This window comes from Lagenorhynchus albirostris, chromosome 12 (genome assembly GCF_949774975.1).
Source record: "Lagenorhynchus albirostris chromosome 12, mLagAlb1.1, whole genome shotgun sequence".
Classification (NCBI taxonomy): Eukaryota; Metazoa; Chordata; class Mammalia; order Artiodactyla; family Delphinidae; genus Lagenorhynchus; species Lagenorhynchus albirostris.
The window spans coordinates 74,792,822-74,815,605 of record NC_083106.1 but is presented as its reverse complement, the minus strand read 5'-3'; the positions used below and the strand labels follow the sequence as shown (position 1 = coordinate 74,815,605).

The 22,784-nt window shown below is 35.3% G+C and overlaps 1 protein-coding gene across 4 annotated transcripts in view; it reads right to left on the bottom strand.

Moving 5' to 3' along the window:
• Nucleotides 1-5,359: 5,359 nt before the first annotated feature.
• Nucleotides 5,360-22,784, bottom strand: part of PHIP (pleckstrin homology domain interacting protein) — a 127,160-nt gene continuing 109,735 nt past the window's right edge. For 3 of the 4 annotated variants that reach the window (XM_060168418.1, XM_060168419.1, XM_060168421.1), the window contains 8 exons: nucleotides 22,262-22,331; nucleotides 21,876-21,929; nucleotides 21,465-21,614; nucleotides 17,289-17,441; nucleotides 16,538-16,701; nucleotides 15,823-16,082; nucleotides 15,103-15,300; nucleotides 5,360-10,847 (listed from right to left, as the gene is read on the bottom strand). In XM_060168418.1, coding sequence (XP_060024401.1) covers nucleotides 10,210-10,847; nucleotides 15,103-15,300; nucleotides 15,823-16,082; nucleotides 16,538-16,701; nucleotides 17,289-17,441; nucleotides 21,465-21,614; nucleotides 21,876-21,929; nucleotides 22,262-22,331 — 1,687 coding nt within the window. In that variant the 3' untranslated portion in view covers nucleotides 5,360-10,209. The remainder of the gene's footprint in view (nucleotides 10,848-15,102; nucleotides 15,301-15,822; nucleotides 16,083-16,537; nucleotides 16,702-17,288; nucleotides 17,442-21,464; nucleotides 21,615-21,875; nucleotides 21,930-22,261; nucleotides 22,332-22,784) is intronic. The other variant, XM_060168420.1, reaches the window with a different exon arrangement.

Sequence of the window (22,784 nt, the reverse complement as noted above, 5' to 3'; positions counted from 1 at the left end):
TCATCACTTGAAATATATTGTGACACTCCCTTCTCACCTGCAGAGTTTCTGCTGAAAACTCAGTTGATAACATTATGGAGATTTCCTTGGATGTTATTTGTTGCTTTTCCCTTGTTGCTTTTATATTTTAAATTTATTTATTATTTATTTGGCTGCACCACATGGTATGTGGCATCTTAGTTCTCCAACCAGGGATTGAACTCATGCAGTGGAAGCACAGAGTCCCAACAACTGGACCACCAGGGAAGTCCCCCCTTGTTGCTTTTACTATTTTTTCTTTGTCTTTAATTTTGGTCAGTTTGATTAATATGTATATTGACATGTTCTTCCTTGGGTTCATCCTGTGTGGGATTCTCTGCTCTTTCTGGACTTGAGTGTTTCCTTTCTCATGTTAGGGACGTTTTCTTTATTATATCTTCAAATATTTTCTCAGGACTTTTCTCTTTCTCTTCTCCTTCTGGGATCTCTATAATGCAAATGTTGATGCGTTTAATATTGTCTGAGAGGTCTCTGAGACTGTTTCCATTTCTTTTCATTCTTTTTTCTTTATTCTGTTGTGTGGCAGTGATTTCCATCACTCTGTCTTCCAGTTCACTTATTCGTTCTTCTGCCTCAGTTATTCTGCTGTTGATTCTTTCCAGTGTATTTCATTTCATTTATTGTATTGTTCATCTCTGTTCTCTAAATCTTCTAGCTCCTTGTTAAACATTTCTTGTACTTTCTCGATCTGTGCCTCCACTCTTTTTCCGAGAGTTTGGATCATCTTTATTATCATTACTCTGAATTCTTTTTCAGGTAGATTGCCTATCTCCTCTTCATTTAGTTGTTCTTGTGAGTTTTTATCTTTTTCCTTCATTTGTAACATATTTCTTTTTGTGTCTCACTTTCTGCGTTTGTGGTCTCCTTTCCACAGGCTGCAGGCTTGTAGTTCTTGCTTCTGGTGTCTGCTCCCTGGTGGGCAAGGTTGGTCCAGGGGCTTGTGTAGGCTTCCTGGTGGGAGGGACAGGTGCCTGCCCTCTCGTGGGTTAAGCTGGGTCTTGTCCCTCTAATGGGCAGGGCCTTGTCAAGGGGTGTGTTTTGAGATGGCTGTGAGCTCAGTATGACTTTAGGCAGCCTGTCTTCTGATACTTGGGGTTTGCAGCGAGAAGAGGTACAGGAAGAAGCCCAGCACCCAGACACTGTGCAGACAGTAGGTCCTCATGTCTCCACCACCCAGAGAATTTTAAATTATCAACCGGGCCTAATCCAGAAATTAGCCCCTGGAATGGCATATCAACAAAATCTTCGGGGACTTCCCCAGCGGTCCAGTGGTTAAGATTCCACCTTCCAATGCAGGGGGCCTGGGTTCGATCCCTGGTTGGGGAACTAAGATCCCACATGGATCTAAGATCCCATGTGCCGCATAGTGCGGAAAAAAAAAAATCTTTGCCTGATCTGGGATGAATTTCTCAGTGCCATGGGACAAAAATTGTTCATGAAATGCCTCCCAAACATTGGTTGATTTTATGATCATGAGGGAGCACTGTGAACTAAGAATGCCACCTGCCATATCAGTAAACAAAGGCAGCCATTAAGCCACCACATTACAGCCACCCTGCGGTGAGCCCTGAGGGAACTCAGGGTGGAGGCAGGATGCCCCCCATCTAGCAGTCGACTGCTGCAGCCACCCCGACGGTGCACCCCGAGGAGACTCAGGGTGAGAAAGCACAGGATCCTGGCCCCAGATAGCTGAGATGCAGATCAAAGGAATGATTTCAGAGAGCCCAGACTCTTGCATCTTCCCATACGTAGAAAAGCACTAAATTCTGAAACTTGCGATGTCTGGTTTTCTTTAATCTTTTGATGCTCTGACTACTTGGTTTTTGTTGCAAAAACTCCTATATATTCTGGCTCCTCCCTTACCTCTTCTGAGCAGTTTCTCAGCTGAGATCCTGTGTCCTAGGCTTAAGTCCTCAGTTTTGTCCACTGAACAGAACACCGTTCTCAACTTTTAGGTTGTGCTTTTTATTTTTTTTTCAGTTGACAGCGTTTATGTTTGACTTGTTACTGACTAAAGTTGTAGAAATGAAGCTATAAGATCTGTGTTTCTGTCTGTAACCAACCAAAGCCTCTACTCTCTTAAGTATGAAATGGTTTCCTACTACCAGAAAGTATTAATAAATTGAACTGAAGCATCTCTTAAAGGACTTCAAAGGAGCTCTCTTCTGATTGGTTTATAGAGATAAATGTGTTTTTATAAACAATATTTCCCAAATTCACAGAAAATAGAGAAACTAAATTTCTAGTATTTTAAGTAAGAGACATTAAAAAGTCTTACAGAAGCAACAAGCTCACAAATATTTTAAGAATTTCAATTATATAATTAAGATGAATCTTTGGACAAATTAAACTTATTTAATAACTTTGGTTTTAAAAAAATGGCTGTCTTTTCTATATAAATATGGAGTATAATGCAAGAATATTTTGCTTTTTTTTTTTTTTTTTTTTCAGCATGCAGGCCTCTCACTGTTGTGGCCTCTCCCGTTGCAGAGCACAGGCTCCGGACGCGCAGGCTCAGCGGCCATGGCTCACGGGCCCAGCCGCTCCGCGGCATGTGGGACCTTCCCGGTCCGGGGCACGAACCCGTGTCCCCCGCATCGGCAGGCGGACTCTCAACCACTGCGCCACCAGGGAAGCCCTATTTTGCTTTTTTTAAAAATGAAAACTGGGTCTGCTATCTCAAGAAGAGACAAGTTAATCTGAAGCCCCTGAATTTCTCATGCTGGTCTACTGACTAGATAAGCTAACACTACTCTTACATAATATTTGGAAGAGCTAAAAACATAAAATATGTGTTCAAATTAATTGAATCATAATTCTGACAAATGTTTTTGTAACAGTAATTATGTTCTGTAGTATGTCAGCTTGAACGTAATTTCCAAGATCTTCAGGTAACTTAAAACTTTGGACTAATATTAAACGGAATTAATGGTTAATCATTGGGTACCTATTTAATTATAAAATTCAATACTGAAATATTGCTAAGCATAATTTCAAGTTTATATACTTCTGCTTATATTTATATACTATGGAGTGGCTATATTTGGGTCATGTATTTAATGAACATGTTTATTTTTGCAATTTTAATATTTAGAAGTTATGTGTATTCATGAGTTTGTTATTCTACAAAAATGCTTGCACCTGACAGTTTTCAAATTACTTTCCTTCCAATTTTCTCTGAAATCAAATTTAGTTACTTTGGTTGAAATTTGTAATTCATGTAGGTAGTTGAGACCAAGAACAAATAGTGACAGAGAAATAAAACTGAATATCAGGATAATGGAATGAGTTTTTCTAGGACAAAGAGTTTTGTCCTGAAGTGTCTATTTTTTCCAAAATATGAAAAACAAGTATGTACAAGTAGCAGAGAGAATTAAGAGCCTGAAAAGAAACTATAAAGTGCGTTAAAAATTTGACAGTTACCCTCCCTTTGATGCACTTATTCAGGTGAAGAGGGGGAGGGAAGAGCTTGTAAAACCTTTATTGCTAAGTATTATGTCAATACCAAAGTAGAATTTGGTTTTCTGTTACAATAATCTTGTTTTCAAAGAGCTTGAAAGAAGACTGAGTTGCTCTTTAACTTCTAAATAATCTGCTCAGATTCCCCATATCTCATCAGAGTAATTTGCTTTGCTTTGACTTTATGTCCTTTTTATTAAAACAAAGGCCAAAACAAGGAACAAACGTTTTCCACTTGCCAAAGATCTAAGTTTTCTTAAAATAGTTCTGCCTTCTATATTTAAATATTTTATTTCATTTTTAATTAAATGGGAAACCAACTATTATTCTCAGGCACCCATGATTAAATTTTCTCAAACTCTTTTGGCTTTGCTTTCCCAAGACTGGACCTTAAATAAAAATTTCAGGATGTGTTTTACACTAAAACTATCCTTGAGATTCTTTAGAGGGCCCTTGGGAAAATCACAAACTTTAGTACTTTTTATTACCAGTAAACAAATATTTCAACTCAACTCACAATTTATAGTGTGTTGCAACAGCACAGTTGTAACTAAGGGTTCAGAAGATCTCATAACTACAATCAGGTCATGGCCACAAGGCACAGGTTGCCTGAAAGCTACACATTAAATGGTATATTTTCTTTAGGGACTAAATAGAAAAGCCAAGATTGAGTCATGAGTGAAGACAATATACACATGAGAAATAATCATAAATCATTTGAATTGAATTGGACATTGCAGATTAATCAATTTTTTTAACTTTACAGATGAGGAAAGTGAAACTCAGAGATGAAATGACTCAACTCCACAACCCCAGTTCATCCCGTTACACTGTGTTGTCAACATGTCTAATATATTAGACAGAAAGGTACTAAATGAATCTTTTCCACTATTTTTTCCCCAAACAAAACCAAAAAGAATAATCTATATATGGTAAAACATGTTAAATGCAAAAAGATTACAAATACAAGGTATTCTATTGCAAAAACAGACATTTTGAGCTTTGGCTTTTAATCTTGTTGTTCTCAAATAATGGAAACGCTTAGCCTAGAAGATAAAGTTGATGTTATTACAAAAGAGAAACTAGTAAAAAGTGGTTGCTAAAAATAATTTTTTTCTTTGCTGGTTCTCCTAAGTATAAACTAGGTATTAGTATCAGCATACTTTAGAAAGAAAAAAGGTACCTGGGAATGCTTACCTGCTTTCCTCAACTTAGAAATTTATTTTATACAAAGTCATTTAAACAAATTTCTTAAGGAGAAATGATCACTAATAGCTACAAATTCACAAATTATCTCATGTGCTTAATTGGAGTTTTCATTTATCGTAGCCTTATGCACTCTTTATACTAAAATTGAGATTCTCAGGATGTCAATAAAAATGTATACCAATCTGAACAAATTTCTAGAAAAACAGCAATAGCCTTATGAATCTCATTTTGTATAACTGCGTAACAAATGAAACGTTTTCATCGTTCTTCCATTTAATTTTCCCAGAAATTTCACTTCACACTTTTGAGAAAATACTTATGTAAACTGTTTCTTTGAAATATATCTTAGAGAAGTCTGAATATTGAAGTATTATACCCAGTACAGTAACTTATGCATAGCAGCAAATCAATATAGTTTTAAGTGTACACATTGAAAAGCAAATGACATTTTTAACCTTTGGTTATTTTGGAATTAAGTTACATTAGGGTACCCACAATCCTTTAATTAGCTAATGTATTTCAACATTTTGCCAAGTAGACAGGGCACTGGAGACACTAATGTATCACCATTTACATAATACCTCTTGAAATTATGTACTTAGTGCTTTATGTGTTACCAAAAAACATAAAGAAATCATGAGGCTCTACAAAATAGCTTAGAAAAACAAGTTTTCTATTTATTTAAAAATAAGTTTGTAGTTACTACATTGCAGGGACAGGAATTCTTACACATACATTCTAGTTTGTATAAAAGGATTCAAAGAATTAGGCTTCAAAACTAACATAGAAAGTGTCCACCTAACAGTAAAGAAAGGTCCAATCAATATGTACAAAAACAAAGGGCACTGCTATTCTGGTGTGAGACTGCCGTTTATAACATGATACTCCAGGTTTCCAGAAAGAAAAAAACCAAAAACCTCAATAAAGCTAAATAATTAATTTGTTTTTAAACTCTGTTACTTATTACATACAACAGATTTGCTTGTGTTTAACATTGTTTTCTGTACAAAATAAGCATTTTAATTTGCAAATGTGTCAGTTTCAACATTAACTCTCTAGGTCAGTTACTTTTTAAAATTGAGCTACATTCTACACGTCTAAATATTGTGTGACAGGATTTAACAGTTTTCTAAAAGATCTTTAAATAAGACCCCATCTTCTTGCAGTTTTAATATGGTCCAAAAATGTAACTTTGTATTTTGTCGCAATTTGTAGCCTTTCAATCAACACGCACAATCTTAACAGTAACAAGCGTGTGTGCATCTGCCTCATAGGTGTGTGTACTATATATCGTCTCAAACCTATTTTCTTAGCTCCTTAAATGTAGAAACTCATAGCCACCCACTATTATGTATTTGGTTTGTGCCATATAAGGTTAATTTCCTGATGATTTTATCTGCATTAAAAAAGTATTTCAACACAGAGCTATCAAAACTAAAAATAATATATATTTATAGCTCATAATATTTTCTAATTGTTTTATTACAGTGTGTACAAGGTTTATATCTGGAGCGTCAAAAGCGGTACTTACAGTCTTCTGACTCAATGTGACCTCTTCTTGGGTATTGTACATAGTACAAAATGACCTTCCATCTGGAGTCCTTAGCTCAGTATAATTAAGAACAAAAATAGCTTCTTAGTAAATGTAATATTTAGTTCAAATCACTTGGAAATTTGGGAAATGAGGGGAACTGCAAGGAGGGAAGTGAGGAAAAGGTATATTTTCCGACTTTAGTAGGAAAATAAATTGTCGCCTAAGTTTAACTAAACCACTTCTCAACCTGTTTAAAAACAAAACCAAAAAAAACAACTAAATACGGGTGTAATTCACAGAACATAAAAGTACTTCCCCTATTATGACTTTTAAAATCATATATTTCCTGCACATGAGAACAATTATAGCCCTTTTAAACACTCAAGTATCTTGGTCCTTTCAACCTACTCAACAGTAAATTTCAGGTGGACAAAAACATTCAGAATAACAATTTGTTTTCATTAGGTAGAAAACAGTCAAAATTGCTTCCAGTTGACATCTGAGAGAGAGGTATGTTTGCATGTATAAAATGGAATGCTAGAATTAAACGCTATAAACTGGAGAAACTAATTTATATTACAAATCATATTTCAAAACATGTAAATGTTGCTAATATATAAGGTAAAAATGTTATTTGAATACTTTTGTTAAAATGTCTGATTAATCTACTGCACTGCAGATAAGGGACAGTTCTAGATGTTAACATACATGCTGCACAAGGATCTTTTTGCTGATCAGTGTATATTACATCATTTCCAAGTGATACTAGATTCAACCAAACTTCGTGTCTCAGATGTGACCTAAACATGCTCACAAATATTCTATACAATTATTCTACTTAAGGAGGAAGATCGTTGTTACAATGCTACCAAATAGTCTTCAAATTTGTGATGTTGTACAATAATAAAAACAATGAAAGCAAGGCCAAATCTTTAGTTCATGAATATATGCAGAGAACAGTCCAATGCCACAATAGCAGATTGCAAAGAATAAAATTTTTAAGAAGTATGTCTACTGCCCAGAGTTACGAGATTGTAATTAGACTGTTTAATCTGCTGATTTGCAACATTTTGTAATTTTATAAGATTTGATTGGGACTTGAGAATGTTGGGGTGGAGGGAGAGAATATTAGGGTTAGGTACTTAAAAATACATAAACTGATTTACATTTTCTACGAATGTAATAACAAGTTATATTTCTGAAACTTTCAGGAAACTTAAATTCTTTTATTGCTCACCTAAAACAACTGCCAACATTTCCTTTTGACCTATGAACAGTATATATATGGTGTTACTGTCTCAAAGAAGGTATTTTCCAAGTGGTAGAACAAAACTATGTTGATGACTTAAATTTCTCAATACAACTTTTGCAACGTATAGAAGCTAAATTATAAAAAAATAAAATCTAGATATATCTGGTTATTACTAATACATTTTTAAGTGTTTCAATTATAAAGAATCTGATCCAAGTCATTTCTGCCTTACTAAGTAACCAGTGTCTAATAATATCCAAATAAGGTCATATAGTGTCTTTAGAACAGGAACAATACATTTACTTGTTGCAGGTAAGATGGTAAATACTCATTTTTTTGCTCATGAGTTAGAATTAATACACCCTACTAGCGGTATATTTCACTCTTAAGACTGTGTACGCTCTTCCTTTTCCTGTACACACCTTAAAACTGTACACATACTTTTTTTTTTACAAAAATGGATTTTATAGTCTTATTTTCTAACACAATGCAGATAACATCAGGAAATTACATGTTTCAAATAGACTGCCTTCAAAAGCAACATATTAATGACTTAAATTTCAAACATACACACTATTATTTTCAATACTGGTGTAGCTGAGAGACTCATTTTACTATACAACCAAGCCATCCATTTCTGCATTATGAAGAGTTTAACTACTGAATTTTAATTATATAGTTAAATATATTTGTTAGAAAAAAATAAATATACAAAAAACCTGAAAAATTTGAAATTATTTTCAACTGCAAAATCACAGCAATCCAGTTAAGATCTGGAAAATGGTTTACTTAATTCCATAGGAGGATTTCTGTACAAATTTAGTTACAAACAATCTAAAAAGCCCAAATGCATCACTTTCCATCCTTTTTCAAGACAATCAGATGACAGCTAACATTTATCCCTACCAGAAATATTATAGAAATAATTATGTAATGTATTTTGCCAAGGTTCAATTAAAGACTTTATTTTTCTATATCAGGGTCATGCTGATACATATATTCCCCAGCCTCGCTTTTTAAAAATGTAGTATCCGAAAATTTTGGCTACATTTTTGTACCATACCAGTCCTCACAAAATACTACATTCTTTAAACTTTAAAAAAAAATGGACAATAATCTTTAAACAATAGAAATGGTATTTATGTTGGTTTTTAAGGTATAAAATAACTAACTGTACCATAAACAAATAAATAACTGCTTTCCTTTTCCACAGCAGTACATATAGCAATACATTCTCCTAAGTCATATAGTTATCATTTACAATAGACAACTTAATTTTACTAATGATGCAAAAAATAATAGAATACAAGGCACAATCATTAAATGGAATTTTTCTTTAGGGTGTATACTGACATACCAGCGTGATAAGGATACCGTAAAAAGTGCAGAAAAAACACAATGTGCAATGAGACCACTGTATAAAACATGATTGCATAAAAAGTGATTTGGCCTATTTTTAAACCTTTAATAATTGAAAATAACCAATCTTCCCCTTAAAATTAAACTATAAAGTATGACATTTTAAAATTATTTTTATTCTACCACTATCTAAAAAATCCTGAAAAAAGAATTTATACCTGGGTAATAGTATATAAGTATGTGTTTGTATATATATTTAATTATACCCATTTATCAATATATACACATACACACACAGACACATTTCTTTGTAAGTCATTTTAGCCTATTAGATATGTCTAAAGTTTAGAAATGACATTAATCCGGATTAACAAGTAAACATCAAATCCCATACCTTTTTCCTGTATTTTCCTTGAATCCTTTAACCACTTAAACATTTTCTCTAAAACATCTCTGTCAAAGGACCCACCAGTGCATTATTTTCTACTATTAGTACCAAAAAAAGATACACCTCAGCATAACTCTTTAATAACTTGCTCTTTAGAATAATATATAGCCTTTCCAATATTGAAAAAGTGTATGCTGTCCTGACAGTCAAAAACAGGCTTTCCACTGCACTGATTCTCAGTCTTTGGCACAATAAACAGAGATTGAGTGATTGACATAAGAATCAAGGTCTGAAAAATTAGACAGTCAAATGTTTTCCAATGTGGATATGTTTCCTTTGCATCAGTACATTTTCTCTTAAGTTTGGCAGAAATGGAATACAGCAAAAGCCTCCTCTAGATTCTTTGTAGATGAACATTCTATAATTAAAATTAAACTTTTCAGGGTATCAAATGGTGGGAATTTTATATTTACCTTTAGAGGAAACACATTTCTTAATTTACTGCTACTCTGGTAACATCTGTTCTCCTAGGGACAAGACTTCTGTATCAACAGAAATGTACCTGGCTTGGTCAAAAATAATTCATTTTAACATAAAATGCTCTATCACTAGGAATATTATGCTCCTTAAGAGTATAGCAGAACTGTCTTCTTCAGAAATAAATTGGGAATTCATTATAGAGCCTCAATTTCCTTTGTTTTGAACAGTAAATGAAATGAATGTTGAAATGTATAACCTATCTAAGGGCAATAAATAGCAAACATTTAAAATATATATGTATATATTTATATATATATATATATTCATTTAAAGAAGTGAAGTGTCTTGTAAGTTTGTTTGTTTTTTTTGCAAATCAAATCATAACATTCCCTAATCCGTCATAGCAGCAAGGAAGCAGAAGCCATAGTTCTACATACTCCTTAACTGTACCTGCTTTATAGATTTTGAAGTAAAATATTTTGGTGCAAGTTACCAACCAATTAAGTTAGCTTTTGCTTTTTCAGTCAACTTTCGGACTCGTCCTCTACTAGAAGTTCCAAAAGTCAAAGAAGTGTCTTCAAACAACAGCTGCCTTTGCTCCTCTTCAGAGTCATCCTCGTTATAGAAGGCTGTCCTTCGACCTTGGTTTCTAGTTCTCATGTGAGGTTCAGAGCCTTTAAGTTCCTCAAACTCTTCTTCCTCATCCAGGGGATCGTCTGTCTTTTTTCGGTTACTTCTCCTTAGCATTTTAACACTTGTAGGAACTATGAGATCTGAGTCTAGTTTTTGTGTCTTCATCTTCCTTTTGGGTTTTCTGCCTCCACGACTCTTTTTCTGTAACAAATCCTCCTTTACAATATTAGTTTCAGAAAGAAAATTGCAGGTTGAAGAAGGAACTACTTCATCTCTGATGGGATGCATGCTATTTTGCTCCGAATCTTCGGGCTTTGCATACTGTAGCTTTTTGGGCTTCCTACCCCTCTTCTTGTGTGTAACTTCACCACTGCTGGTATTAACATCCACCTTAGGTTTCCTTCCAGGTCCTCTCTTCACAAGCTTGGACGGCTGCCCTCCGTGGCCATTTACTTGAATGCTTCCGGGTACAAGAGCATTGTTTTTACAATCTGCTGAAAGGGAACAACAGTGCACTTAATATATGGAACTGCTTTTTTATTTGACCCTCAAACCAATCAATAAGTCCACTGCTATACTTATACGTAATGACATAATCCTAAATTTTTTTTTTTTTTTTTTTTTTGGCGGTACGCTGGCCTCTCACTGCCGTGGCCTCCCCCGCCGCAGAGCACAGGCTCCGGACGCGCAGGCCCAGCAGACATGGCTCACAGGCCCAGTTGCTTTGCGGCATGTGGGATCCTCCCGGACCGGGGCATGAACCCGTGTCCCCTGCATCGGCAGGCGGACTCCCAACCACTGCGCCACCAAGGAAGCCCATAATCCTAATTGTTTTTTAACTAATATGAGAAAAAGAACTGACAAAAGGCTAACGGTTTAATGATATTATTTATCTTCTATTTAAAACTCACAGAGGAGAAGCATCCTTAATGAAGTCACTGATGACTTGACAGGAGGGAAATGAAACTCAGAGCAAATAAATTACTTGTCTAAGTTAATACTGTAAATTATGACAGAGCTGGGATTAGCCAAGGTTTCTTACTCCTACTACCTTTACTACACATTCTAATGTACGAGCATTGTTTTCATTACACAAAATGACCCTGTTTACTCGTATGGAACTTCACCACCACAAAGCACTTTGTTTCCCTCATTAACACAGAATTTTTCTGTCTTCCTACCTTCAAGCAGCTCCATCATGGAAAATAATCTTAGCATAAAATCCATGACCTTTATACTTGGTAATCGGAATAAATAAGCATTATCATCCCCCTCTACTTTCCTCTAATCATTTTTTTCTATTACAGATGGAGGAAGTAGGGACTATCAAGACTGGAATGATTCTAACTCTTATTTAATCCTCTCTTGGATGTGATGATGATCATGACCTTTCTGATATCAGAGAAGAATTTATAGTCTAAATATTTCCTTATGTTCCTCAGAAGTAAAAAGGATCTCCTTTCCTACTAACTCCTATGCAAGGGGTTTGGAAGTACATCTACTGGAATAATTTATAACAGTTGTTCTCCATAAACACTACCATGGCTTTGATATTCTTCATCTATCCTTTTTACAAGAGTAGAAATAAGTTACTCTTGGTCACAGAATTTTTAAAAAAGGGTTAAAATAAAAAAGCAACTAAATGGCAGTTTTCTTCACAGGCTCTTTTTGGAACAGTCCTATCTCCTTATGTAACTGAATGGCAAATGACTGATTTATAATCATAAGCAATACTGACTGCACATATCAATCAAATCCACTATGTGTGCAACTATTATCAGGATTAAAATCCCATTATAACAAACTCCACGATAAAGACCATTATGCTTTATTAAAAAATAAAAAAATTCTGAAGATTAAATTCCAAATCTGTACAATCTGGACATCATGATGAACTGCCTTTCTATGGTTTAAAAAAAAAAAAAGCCATTACCCTTTCAGATGACGAAAAAGATGACAAACATGCATTACCACTAACTTTTTTTTTTTTTTTTTTGCAGTGCACGGGCCTCTCACTGCTGTGGCCTCCCCTGTTGCAGAGCACAGGCTCTGGACGCACAGGCTCAGCGGCCATGGCTCACGGGTCTAGCCGCTCCGCGGCACGTGGGATCTTCCCGGACCGGGGCATGAACCTGTGTCCCCTGCATCGGCAGGCGGACTCTCAATCACTGCGCCACCAGGGAAGCCCACCACTAACTTTTTCCTCCAAAATTCTGAAGTTTTTTGTTTTGGTTGTGATGGGAGATCTGCAATGCAGTATTTTACAGGAAATCCATAAAGAGATGGAAAGTGCTGTTAAAGAGAATGCTTCTCAGAGAAGGAGTCTCTGAGCCAATAGCAGAGGAAGAAGGCAAAGCCCTCATTTCCTGACCCCACAGTACAAATGACTTTCTTCAGATTAGTGGTTTTGAATAATGACGAGGGGAGGGGTGCAGGGGAGAAACATGTCTGTGCATAAAGTAGTAAAAGTATTTTCTAACAAACAAGTACCCTTAACCTGCCTGAGGATTCTGTAAGATTCTGTATATCTTTTAATTTGTTTTACATTAAGACTACTGGCAAATAAACATCCAGTTCATATACCCTACAAAAGTTCCACAGACTGGCTTCAAGGACTCCAGGAGCTCCTTGAAATGGTCCAAAGTTTGTGTGGATATGCCTACGTGCATTTTTTTAGGGGAAAAAAACTACAGGGTTGGCCAACTTTACAAAGCAATATATAACCTAAAAAGGTTCAGAACTAATGCAGTTCTTTTAAAAAGGAATTCGAGTTAAAAAGAAGTTTTAAAAATCACTCATCTGGACCTGTACTATCCAATGAGGCCACTACTAACCACATGACCACTGAGCACCTGAAATGTAACTAAGCGATTGAGGAATTCAAGTTTTAATTAAGTTTAAATTTGAATATGAAGCAGTGTACATTTTGAAACACTGATGACACACTGAAATAGTATTTTGGATATAAAGGAGTAAATAAAATACAGTATTAAAACTGATAATTTCACCTGTTTGCTGTTACGACATGTAGCTACTGGAACATATGTCACTTGTATTATATTTCAATTGCACAGCACTGCTCGTTTCTGATAGTTAATTCAAGTGCCAATATTTATATGATAAGTCATCATTAATGGGTTACATAGTAGCTTATTATATTTCTATACTGTACTGGTATTCCTATGTATTTGTAATACTCAAAAACTATGAATCAAATTGGCTATTGGACCTCCCCTATCATAATGCCAGAACCAATTCTCTATATACATTTGATTTCTCTAGGATTCAGGACTAACAGAAGCAAGGCCAATATACCATTCAAAACTTTGAATTCAGTTCAGAAAGGAAGCAAATGTAAAACACTCACATACAAAATTATTTACTTATTTATTCAAACACTGATTGTCCACTGTATACTAAGTATAGGCAATTAAAAAATGAGCATGGGCAAGCACAAGAGCTCAGATTCTACTGGAGATAGACAACATAAAAAAAGAATAGTTCTATCAACATTATAAGGGCCACAAAAGGCAATGAACAGGAAACTATTAAACTAGTAGGAAAAAAGAAATTCCAAAGAAGGAAGAAAGGACAACAATATTTAGGGACTTCCAAGTGGTTCAGGATGGCTGGGACATCAAAGGGAGACAGAAAAGTAAGGACAGCTGAATGTTAGACAACAGCCAAGCAATGAAGAGTCTTGTATAACAGGCAAAAACATTCAACTCTGATTCCACGTATGATTCAAAGGCAGGGAAGGATCTTAATTCTCTCTGTGTGTTTGTCTGTGTGCACGTGATCAGAAAGGTCACTTTGACTTAAATGTGGAAGATGGACTGAATAAGGTAGAGTTGAGAACTGAGGCAGGGAGACCAGTTAGGAGAGTGCGACAGTCCATGGAAGTGAGAATGGAGAGGAGGAAATGGATCTCAGAGATGTTAAGGAGGCAGAAAGAAATAAGTAGATTTGGATGATGATTTTAAACTTATAGAGGTGGGAAGATCCCAATATCATTAATCAAAATGAGGTCATTTCAGTAGAAAAATTAAATTGTGAGAGGTTTCTGGGGGGAATACTGAAAAGGAAATGGTCTAGACACTCTGGAAGTCATGACGAAAAATGCTTATTCTTGAGCTGTCTGCTGTCAAGAAGCCATAATTATTTTAACATGTCGTAGGGTGTATTTCATCAGTTACTTGCTTCATCTTTCAAACAGAAAACTTTTACAATGAAAATGTGAAGACAAAAGAACTTTGGAAGCATAACTCTAAGGGGTCAAAAGTTGTATGCTAGAATAGATATCTGGCTATAGACAATCCTAATTATTATTTAAAGGTCAGTGTGTTGAATTTTGTGATATAAAAACAACTCAAAAATTTTTCTAAAGAAGTGCTATACTGCGTTAAAACTAAATTCAACTTTATTTAAACTTCTTGGATATACTTTTCTAGGTTTTGTAATACTGAAGTTAAAAACTACTAAATTTATATCATAAAAGCCTCTGATTTTAGAATATGCTTTTATTTTTCATAAGACAGAAAATGCTTTTATTTTTCATAGGGCAAGTTTTTCTTGGCTTCTAAAATTTAGTAACAATACAGTTTGCTTTTGGCACAAAGCTGCATATCAAAAGATGTCTCAGTAAATATATCAACTAATACAGAATGTGTGACTTTTAAATGAGCAACCTAAAAAGTGGATATAAATATTATTTCCAATAGAACCACCATTTGTTAAGATCTACGGTACCTTGCTCGATGACAGCTGATGACTTTGAGAGAGCGGATGTCTTTGAGAGCACAGACGATTTCATTTTACGTTTGGCTGGCTTTTCCTTTTCCATGTTTTCTTTTGTAGAATTATTCCTAGTGGCATGACTAAAATTGGACTGACCAGGACTTGAAAGAGTACTCAAGGTTTTGGAATGTTTCATGGAATTCTCTAGAACTAAAACACACATACAAAAGATTAAAAGCTAAGAGTTAAATTATTTAACCTTAAAACAAGCAAGAAGGTTGGGATTACTTCTAAAGTGAATTGTTTGAATTAGCCAACAGGATAAAACCTGGGGCGATGCTTAAAGCTTCCGTAAGAAATCTACTTTCAAAAAGGAAAAAGGCGTACATAATAGTTTCAGACCTTTCAGAAGCTGTCCAGTCACTGCAAGATTATGAAGGGAAGTGCTGGCAAACTGCTAGCAAGTCTGGGTTCTACGATTTAAATTTAGGCAGTTTGGATCAGAGTTGCCATTTTTGAGCATTATCCTATACTGACATTCCTAAACCTCAATATTCTTTTCCTTATCAAAAAAAATTAAAAGAAAAACGGGCAAAAACAATAAAGAAAAGCAAAACCAACAGTGTCTGATGGAATTTACTAAATCTAATATATTCCATTTGGCAAAGTAAATGCTTAAATTACAAAAGTCATTATATATATTTCAATTTAGAAACTGTAGCTGATTCTTACTTGTTTTCCCTGGCACTGCAGATGTGTTAGCTTTCGAAATAAAAGTCTTCGCTGCTGAAGAAGTGGATGGTTGCTCACTGGTAACTAGATCCACAGCCACTCGATTGCTTCTGGTTCGAACTACAGAACTGGATTCCGTTTTACCATTTATCTGAGCAGCACTGTGCCTTGGTGGTATTGATCGTGTAGGTGCAGAGAATGGAGAGGTAGCAATATCTGACTTTAACTGGGGTTTTAAGATCCTTTTTTTCCGTTCAGGGCTGAAAATAAAATAGTATCATTAGTCATTCTTTTAGCTCTATGTGGATGAATAAAACAGTCTTATAATACTGTTGGATTCAATATTTGTACTGTTATGAAATATGTTAAAATATGAGATTTGTAGTGGATTTCATATGGTTGTGAGCCTTTGAAAAGTGAATATTTAGTGAAGGATCGCTGTAAATGCTATAGTTATATGACAGAAAGCATGATGCCATCACTATCCTAAAAATGCTGTTTTACTGTACAGATTTAGCAGTTTGAATTTAAGCACTTACACTAGTATAGCTTTAGTTAAAAGATTAAAAATCCTCCACATCATAGGAACTTGCATGTCAAATATATCATTCTGCAATATAGGGAATAGTAAAGGAAGTATTAAAAAACACCAAGTTCTATCATTTAGATGACAAACTTATAGATCAGTTGATGATATTTAAAAGAAATCAAATACCTTGATGCAGCACTACTGGAAACAGAGCTGCTTCTATTTCTTTTCCTCCTCCGTTTGGTTATTGTACTTCTTTTATGAAAACGAAGGGCAGATTTATAATCTGATAAAACTGAACTAATGTGTTCTTCAAAGAAAGCGGACAAGCGCAAACTCATGCTGTAAATCTATGGAAAGAAAAAAAACTGTTCAAACATTCCTGAAAGGAAATGCCTGTTCCTTTGAGATAATAATTTAAATATTTTTCTAACAAAAAGTTTTTAGAATTTAAAACATTGCTTTTTCTCAATCTCTTTTGACAAAGACTAAAACTGAAACATTATTACAATTAAATTATTTTTGTATTTCTTGGACAAAGAAAGGTAAATGATATTTATAGTTTTACTCATTTTTATGACTCGTATGAGCATTATATGGAAAAAAATGCTCCTTTCCACTAATGCAGAAAACAGCTGGAAAAGTTAAGCACACGTACCTCTAACACATATCAGGACAATGTGTACGTGATGTCTATTCAACTACACTACCTTCAAGAAAAGTAACCATTCCTAAACATTAGTGACATTAGTGTTTTTTCATAGAAGGAATAAAACAGAAAGATGTGAATTCCTTTTTCCACTAGAATACCATTAAGAACCTAATAGAAAGTTTATCAATTTTGTTTTAAATTTTAAATAAAAGCAGCATTTAGTTACTCGACATACTTTTCTACTAATTTCATTTAAACAGAAAAGAAAGCAATTCAATTATATACCCTTGATCTTTTGCTTGGTGTATATGCTTTGGAATTACTAAAAATAAGTCTGACATCTTTACATAACTCCATTGGTGACTCATAATTCCCAGCCTCTAAAGTCTCTCTAACGGTAGCAAAATCCATTGGAGTGTCAATGATGTCTCTGTAGTCCTAAGAGAGGGAAAACAGGTCATATTAATAATATAATAATAATAGTGCATTACTTCTCATAACAGGGATTCACATTCAATTTCTGTGATGACTGCAAGTCCTAGAACTATTAATAATCATTCCTCGTTTCCCTCATCAAGGCTCCCTTTATTCCCGAAGTCATTTTTATTTTTTTCATGTCCTCTACCTTTTACTGCAATCAACACAGGATTTCTCTCATTCAGGAACCTGTAAATTCTGCTTTTTTTTCCTTCAGAAAGAGGTAAAGGGTAGAGTTGTGTTTGAAGAAGGAGATTAAAAGAATATCGAAAAAACTCAGTTCCACAACTACAAGTTTGATATAAAAAACCCAAAACTTTATACTACCCATGAACTCTAAAGGCTGCTAATTCATCGAAACATAATTGTACCTTTAAAATTAAGAGATAAAAACAATAAAAATATGTTAACATCCCATGTACGTGAAGGTCTGAATTCTAGTAACCTCAACTGCAGTACTACAATTAGTATAATTGGGAACTTTGTAGTAATCAAGAATTATGAATGTAAGTATCTGTCACAAAGCCTTTGCAGTTCATTCCACGGAGGAAAAGTGCAGTCACCCAAAGTCTCCACCTAATCAATTGTATATTGTATATACAATTGTATAAGATAAAGCAATAAAAACAGGCAAATGAAAGGAGAAAAAAGCAACAGAATAGGATAAAATGATCCAAATATGGTATCTTTAAAGGAGTAAATAATACTATACCTTTTCCATAGCCCCAGAGTATGTAACTGTATTTTTCGAAATACAATAACTTGACTTTGCCCCATCAAGTTTAAATTATGATCAAATATGTTTGACCATAAAGCAAACAGTATTACTGCCTTTGACAAATAGGGACAGTTTTATTTCTTCCATAACAATCTGCAATGCCCTTTATTTCCTTTTCTTGTCTTGCTGCACTGGCTAGAATTTGCAGTACTATGTTAAATAGCAGCTGTGAGGATGGACATTTTTGCTCCACTCCCAATCTTAGGGGGAAAGCATTCAGTTTTTCATGATTAAGCATGATGTTAGCTATAGGTTTTTAAAGAGATGTTCTTTATCAAGTTACAGAAGATCCCCTTTATTCCTAGTTTTCTTAAGTCTGTTTTTATTATTAGTGGTGTTCTGTTTTCTTAGATTATGTATTTGTCTTTTTGGCATCCACTCAGCACAGGGCCAACTATATTAATTTTCTTATTTTTGTATTCTTGATACTGTGGCATTTTCGGGACCAAACAGACCTAAGGAGAGACTGCCCCCTTCCAAGGGCTTAGGCAATTCTTAGAGATGGCAAAGGGTTGTACTGGGAATACAGCTTTCATATGTAAACCAACCATGCCCTTAAGCAACCCTCACACACCAAGCCAGTATTTCCTCTGCCATGAATCATCCCAGGGTCAGGTATCAGACAACCAGAGACCACCCCTATGCCCCAAAACCAACTGGAGTAATTCAAAGTAGCCAGTCTTAAGCTGTTGACTATGCCCTGCCTTGCCTTTCTCATGGAAACCTCAGTAAAGGCTCTGGCCCAAGCTTGTCCTTTGCCCCTGTGTTTTTTGGCTGTGTTGGGTCTTCGTTGCTGTGCGAGGGTTTTCTCTAGTTGTGGCGAGCGGGGGCTACTCTTCGTTGCAGTGCGCGGGCTTCACTGTGGTGGCTTCTCTTGTCGTGAAGCACGGGCTCTAGATGCGCGGGCTTCAGTAGTTGTGGCTTGCGAGCTCTAGAGTGCAGGCTCAGTAGCTGCGGCACACAGGCTAGTTGCTCCGCGGCATGTGGGATCTTCCCGGACCAGGGATCAGACCGGTGTCCCCTGCTTTGGTATGCTGATTCTTAACCACTGCGCCACCAGGGAAGCCCCCGCTCCTGTCTTCTGCAACGTACCTAAGACCCTGTGCTTTCCCCTGTGGCCCTAAGTGGTATTTGGTGAACCCCTCTCTGGGACCTTAAGTGTAATACATTTCTTTCTTCCAAGACTCATTCTTGTTTCCTCCTGTGGCCACAATGATTACCACACCATACCCAACATGTACATTCTTTAAAGAAATGAGTACTGAATTCTGTCAAATGCCTTTTCTGCACTGATATGATCATGTGATTTTTCTTCTTTAGTAATGAATTATTGACATATTGACTGATTTCTGAATACTGAACCAGCCTTATATCCCTGGGAAAAAACCCACTTGGTCAGGGTACAAAATCATTTTCATATATTGCTGAATTCTATTTGCTGATATTAAGAATTTTTGCACTTTCTTCTTTTGTACTGTTTTGTCTGGTTTTGACATCAGGGTAACACTGGCTTCATAGAATCAGTGTAGAAGCATTCTTTATCTTGAGGAAGAGACTGTGTAGAATTTGTGTTAGTTCTTTAAACATCTGGTAGAAGTTTCCAGTGAAGACTCCTGGGCTTAGAGATTAAAAAATACATACTTGGGCTTGCAAGAAACAAAAGGAAATCCACACGTTTCAAAAACAAAGAGAAATGAAAACCAGAGCACTTTAGCATTAGCTCAGTTCTTCTAAGAGGTTTTTTGGATGGTAGGGTTTGAATTAGTCCTGTTTATCACACTGCTGGAATTAAACATTTATCTTCTACATTTAAGATTACATGTTTCTTGATTTTTAAAATGACAAGTCATTTATGATATTTATCTATTGATGAAATTTCTCTATTTTCATCATTGCAAATTAGAACACATACATAAAAAAACAGATAATAAAGACTTTGGTGATACCACATCCAGGTCATGATCTCTTATAAAACGTTTAATTTTAATTTCAAACCATGAATGTTATCTGATATACAATCTTTAGTAACTGAAAAAAGGAATTAAAAAAAATCACTTGAAGTGAAATTTAGATTGCTAAGACTGCACGCAAAAATAAATACTTGTAACATGTTTACTCAAACTTTTTACCACGAATTCCATAAAGATCATAAATTGGCATAACCTACATATATAGTAGTGCCACCTTACATTTATATATAGTGCTTCAGTGTAAAAACTATTTTAATGTTGAATAAATAACTAGTAATATTCTCATTCCACTTCTATAACCCTGTAAGGAAGGTTAGAGACAGGTATAATTATTCTTGCTTCCCAAATAATTTCCATAGTAAATTCACAGAATTAGTGTGGAAAAGAAAATAGTAAATATATACTCAGATATAAAAACTAAATAACTTGCTCGAAACTGCAGAACTGGTAAGAGGCAGAGCTGGGACAATAACCCAATTCTTTGGAGTCTTAGTTCAGGGTTACTTCTTTTTTACCACACTGTTCAATTTAGATGCTCTATGTAGCCAAATGGATAATGAGAAGGTGTATGAAATAAAAAGAAATAAACTATAATCATAAAAATAAATAGTAAACTGTCATGTATAAGAGATGTATATGTATTTATATATATATATCAAAATCAAACTGACAAATAAAGTATTTTCAAAAATACTTACTGGGGGACTTCCCTGGTGGCGCAGTGGTTAAGAATGCGCCTGCCAATGCAGGGGACATGGGTTCTCGAGCCCTGGCCTGGGAAGATCCCACACGCTGAGGAGCAACTAAGCCCGTGTGCCACAACTACTGAGCCTGCACTCTAGAGCCAGTGTGCCACAACTACTGAGCCTGCGCTCTAGAGCCTGTGCGCCACAACTACTGAGCCTGCGCTCTAGAGCCTGTGCTCCACAACCAGTGAGCCTGCACTCTAGAGCCCGTGAGCCACAACTACTGAGACTGCGCTCTAGAGCCCGTGAGCCACAACTACTGAGCCTGCGCTCTAGAGCCCGTGAGCCACAACTACTGAGCCCGCACACCTAGAGCTGGTGCTTCACAACAAGCGAATGAGAAACCTGCACCTTGCAACGAAGAGTAGTCCCTGCCTGCCGCAACTAGAGAAAGCCTGCGCGCAGCAACGAAGACCCAACGTAGCCAAAAATAAATAAATAAATTTTAAAAAAAATCTATGTGCAAACACATTAAAAAAAAAATACTTACTGGATATTCAAGAAGATCTACTGGCTGGCGGAAAGGCTCAGAATCTTCACACTGAAATATGAGGTTTAACAATTCTTGACACTGTTTCTTCCATGCTTGAATATCATAAGACTGTGCTCTGTTACGTAATCTTCTTCTAGGCTGATGGTCCTAAAATTAAAATGTTCAAATAATATTAATAATACATATAATAAAATTTTTATTTTTAATCTTGGATAATTAGGTAATATACTGTGATTCAAATAAAAGAAAACATCATTCACCTAGTTCTGAAAACCATGCATTGTTGTGATGGAAACTGATTTGGAAGTTAATACTTAATCTGTCTTTAAAAATAGTAAGAGTAAAAAAAAATGCTTAATACATTTTAATTCATATAAGGCACTTCTGTTAAAACAAAGAACTTAGTACCTTCCTCTTCCGGGTAGAAGTTCCTGGCACATCAGTGTCTTCTTTTTCTTCTTCCTTTGAAGAAAGAATTTATCAGATTCATAAAATATTCTAGGTTTCACTATATTCTATAGTTTTTTAATACCAATTATCTCCTTTACATTTTGGAAAACCCATAGTATATATGATGCTGGAACACTTTACTGACTCATTAAAAAGTCTCCCTCCACCCACCGTTTAAAAAAAATTATAACAATTCTGAATCATTTTTTTTTAAAAAGTTAGCAACAGCATTAGGCAAAAATAATTTTCATAACAGCATTCACCTGAAAACTACTGTGTGTAAATTTCTTTTTATATATGAAACATAACCAATGTAGTAATAATCATAATGAAATATTAAATACCTCAGAGTCAGACAAAACTTTCTTCTTCATTGAATTGTAGAGTGGAATTATGTTATAACAAGTCTGATCCCTAAATAACAAAGAAATGTTAGTATACAAGACTGGAGTCATGAGATTTTTGTCCTTTAAACCTGTTAGTAAAACAAGATTTTAAGATAAAACTTGAAGCTGAAGGCTTCTTCATCAGTTGACTCCAAAACCCTATGGCACACACATCTGCCCCTGCCCCTCCACTCTATGTGAAGCCTCCACTCTGGCCTATTTCATTACACCAAGCCCAATTCCCATCTCCCAGGTTTTGCTCAGTTCACTACTGGGCCTGGAATGCCTTCCTTCATTCTTCAGTCTACAAGGAATAGCCAGTATACCTCCTGTCTTCTAATTCCTTCTTCCTTTTATTCTTAAATGTAGGCATTCCCTAAAATTTTGTCTTTAGCCATCTTCTATACCTTTTGACCAGATAATCTTATATATCTGCAGTTTATCTGTGTTAGTGAACTCCAAATTCCTATAATTTGGTCTG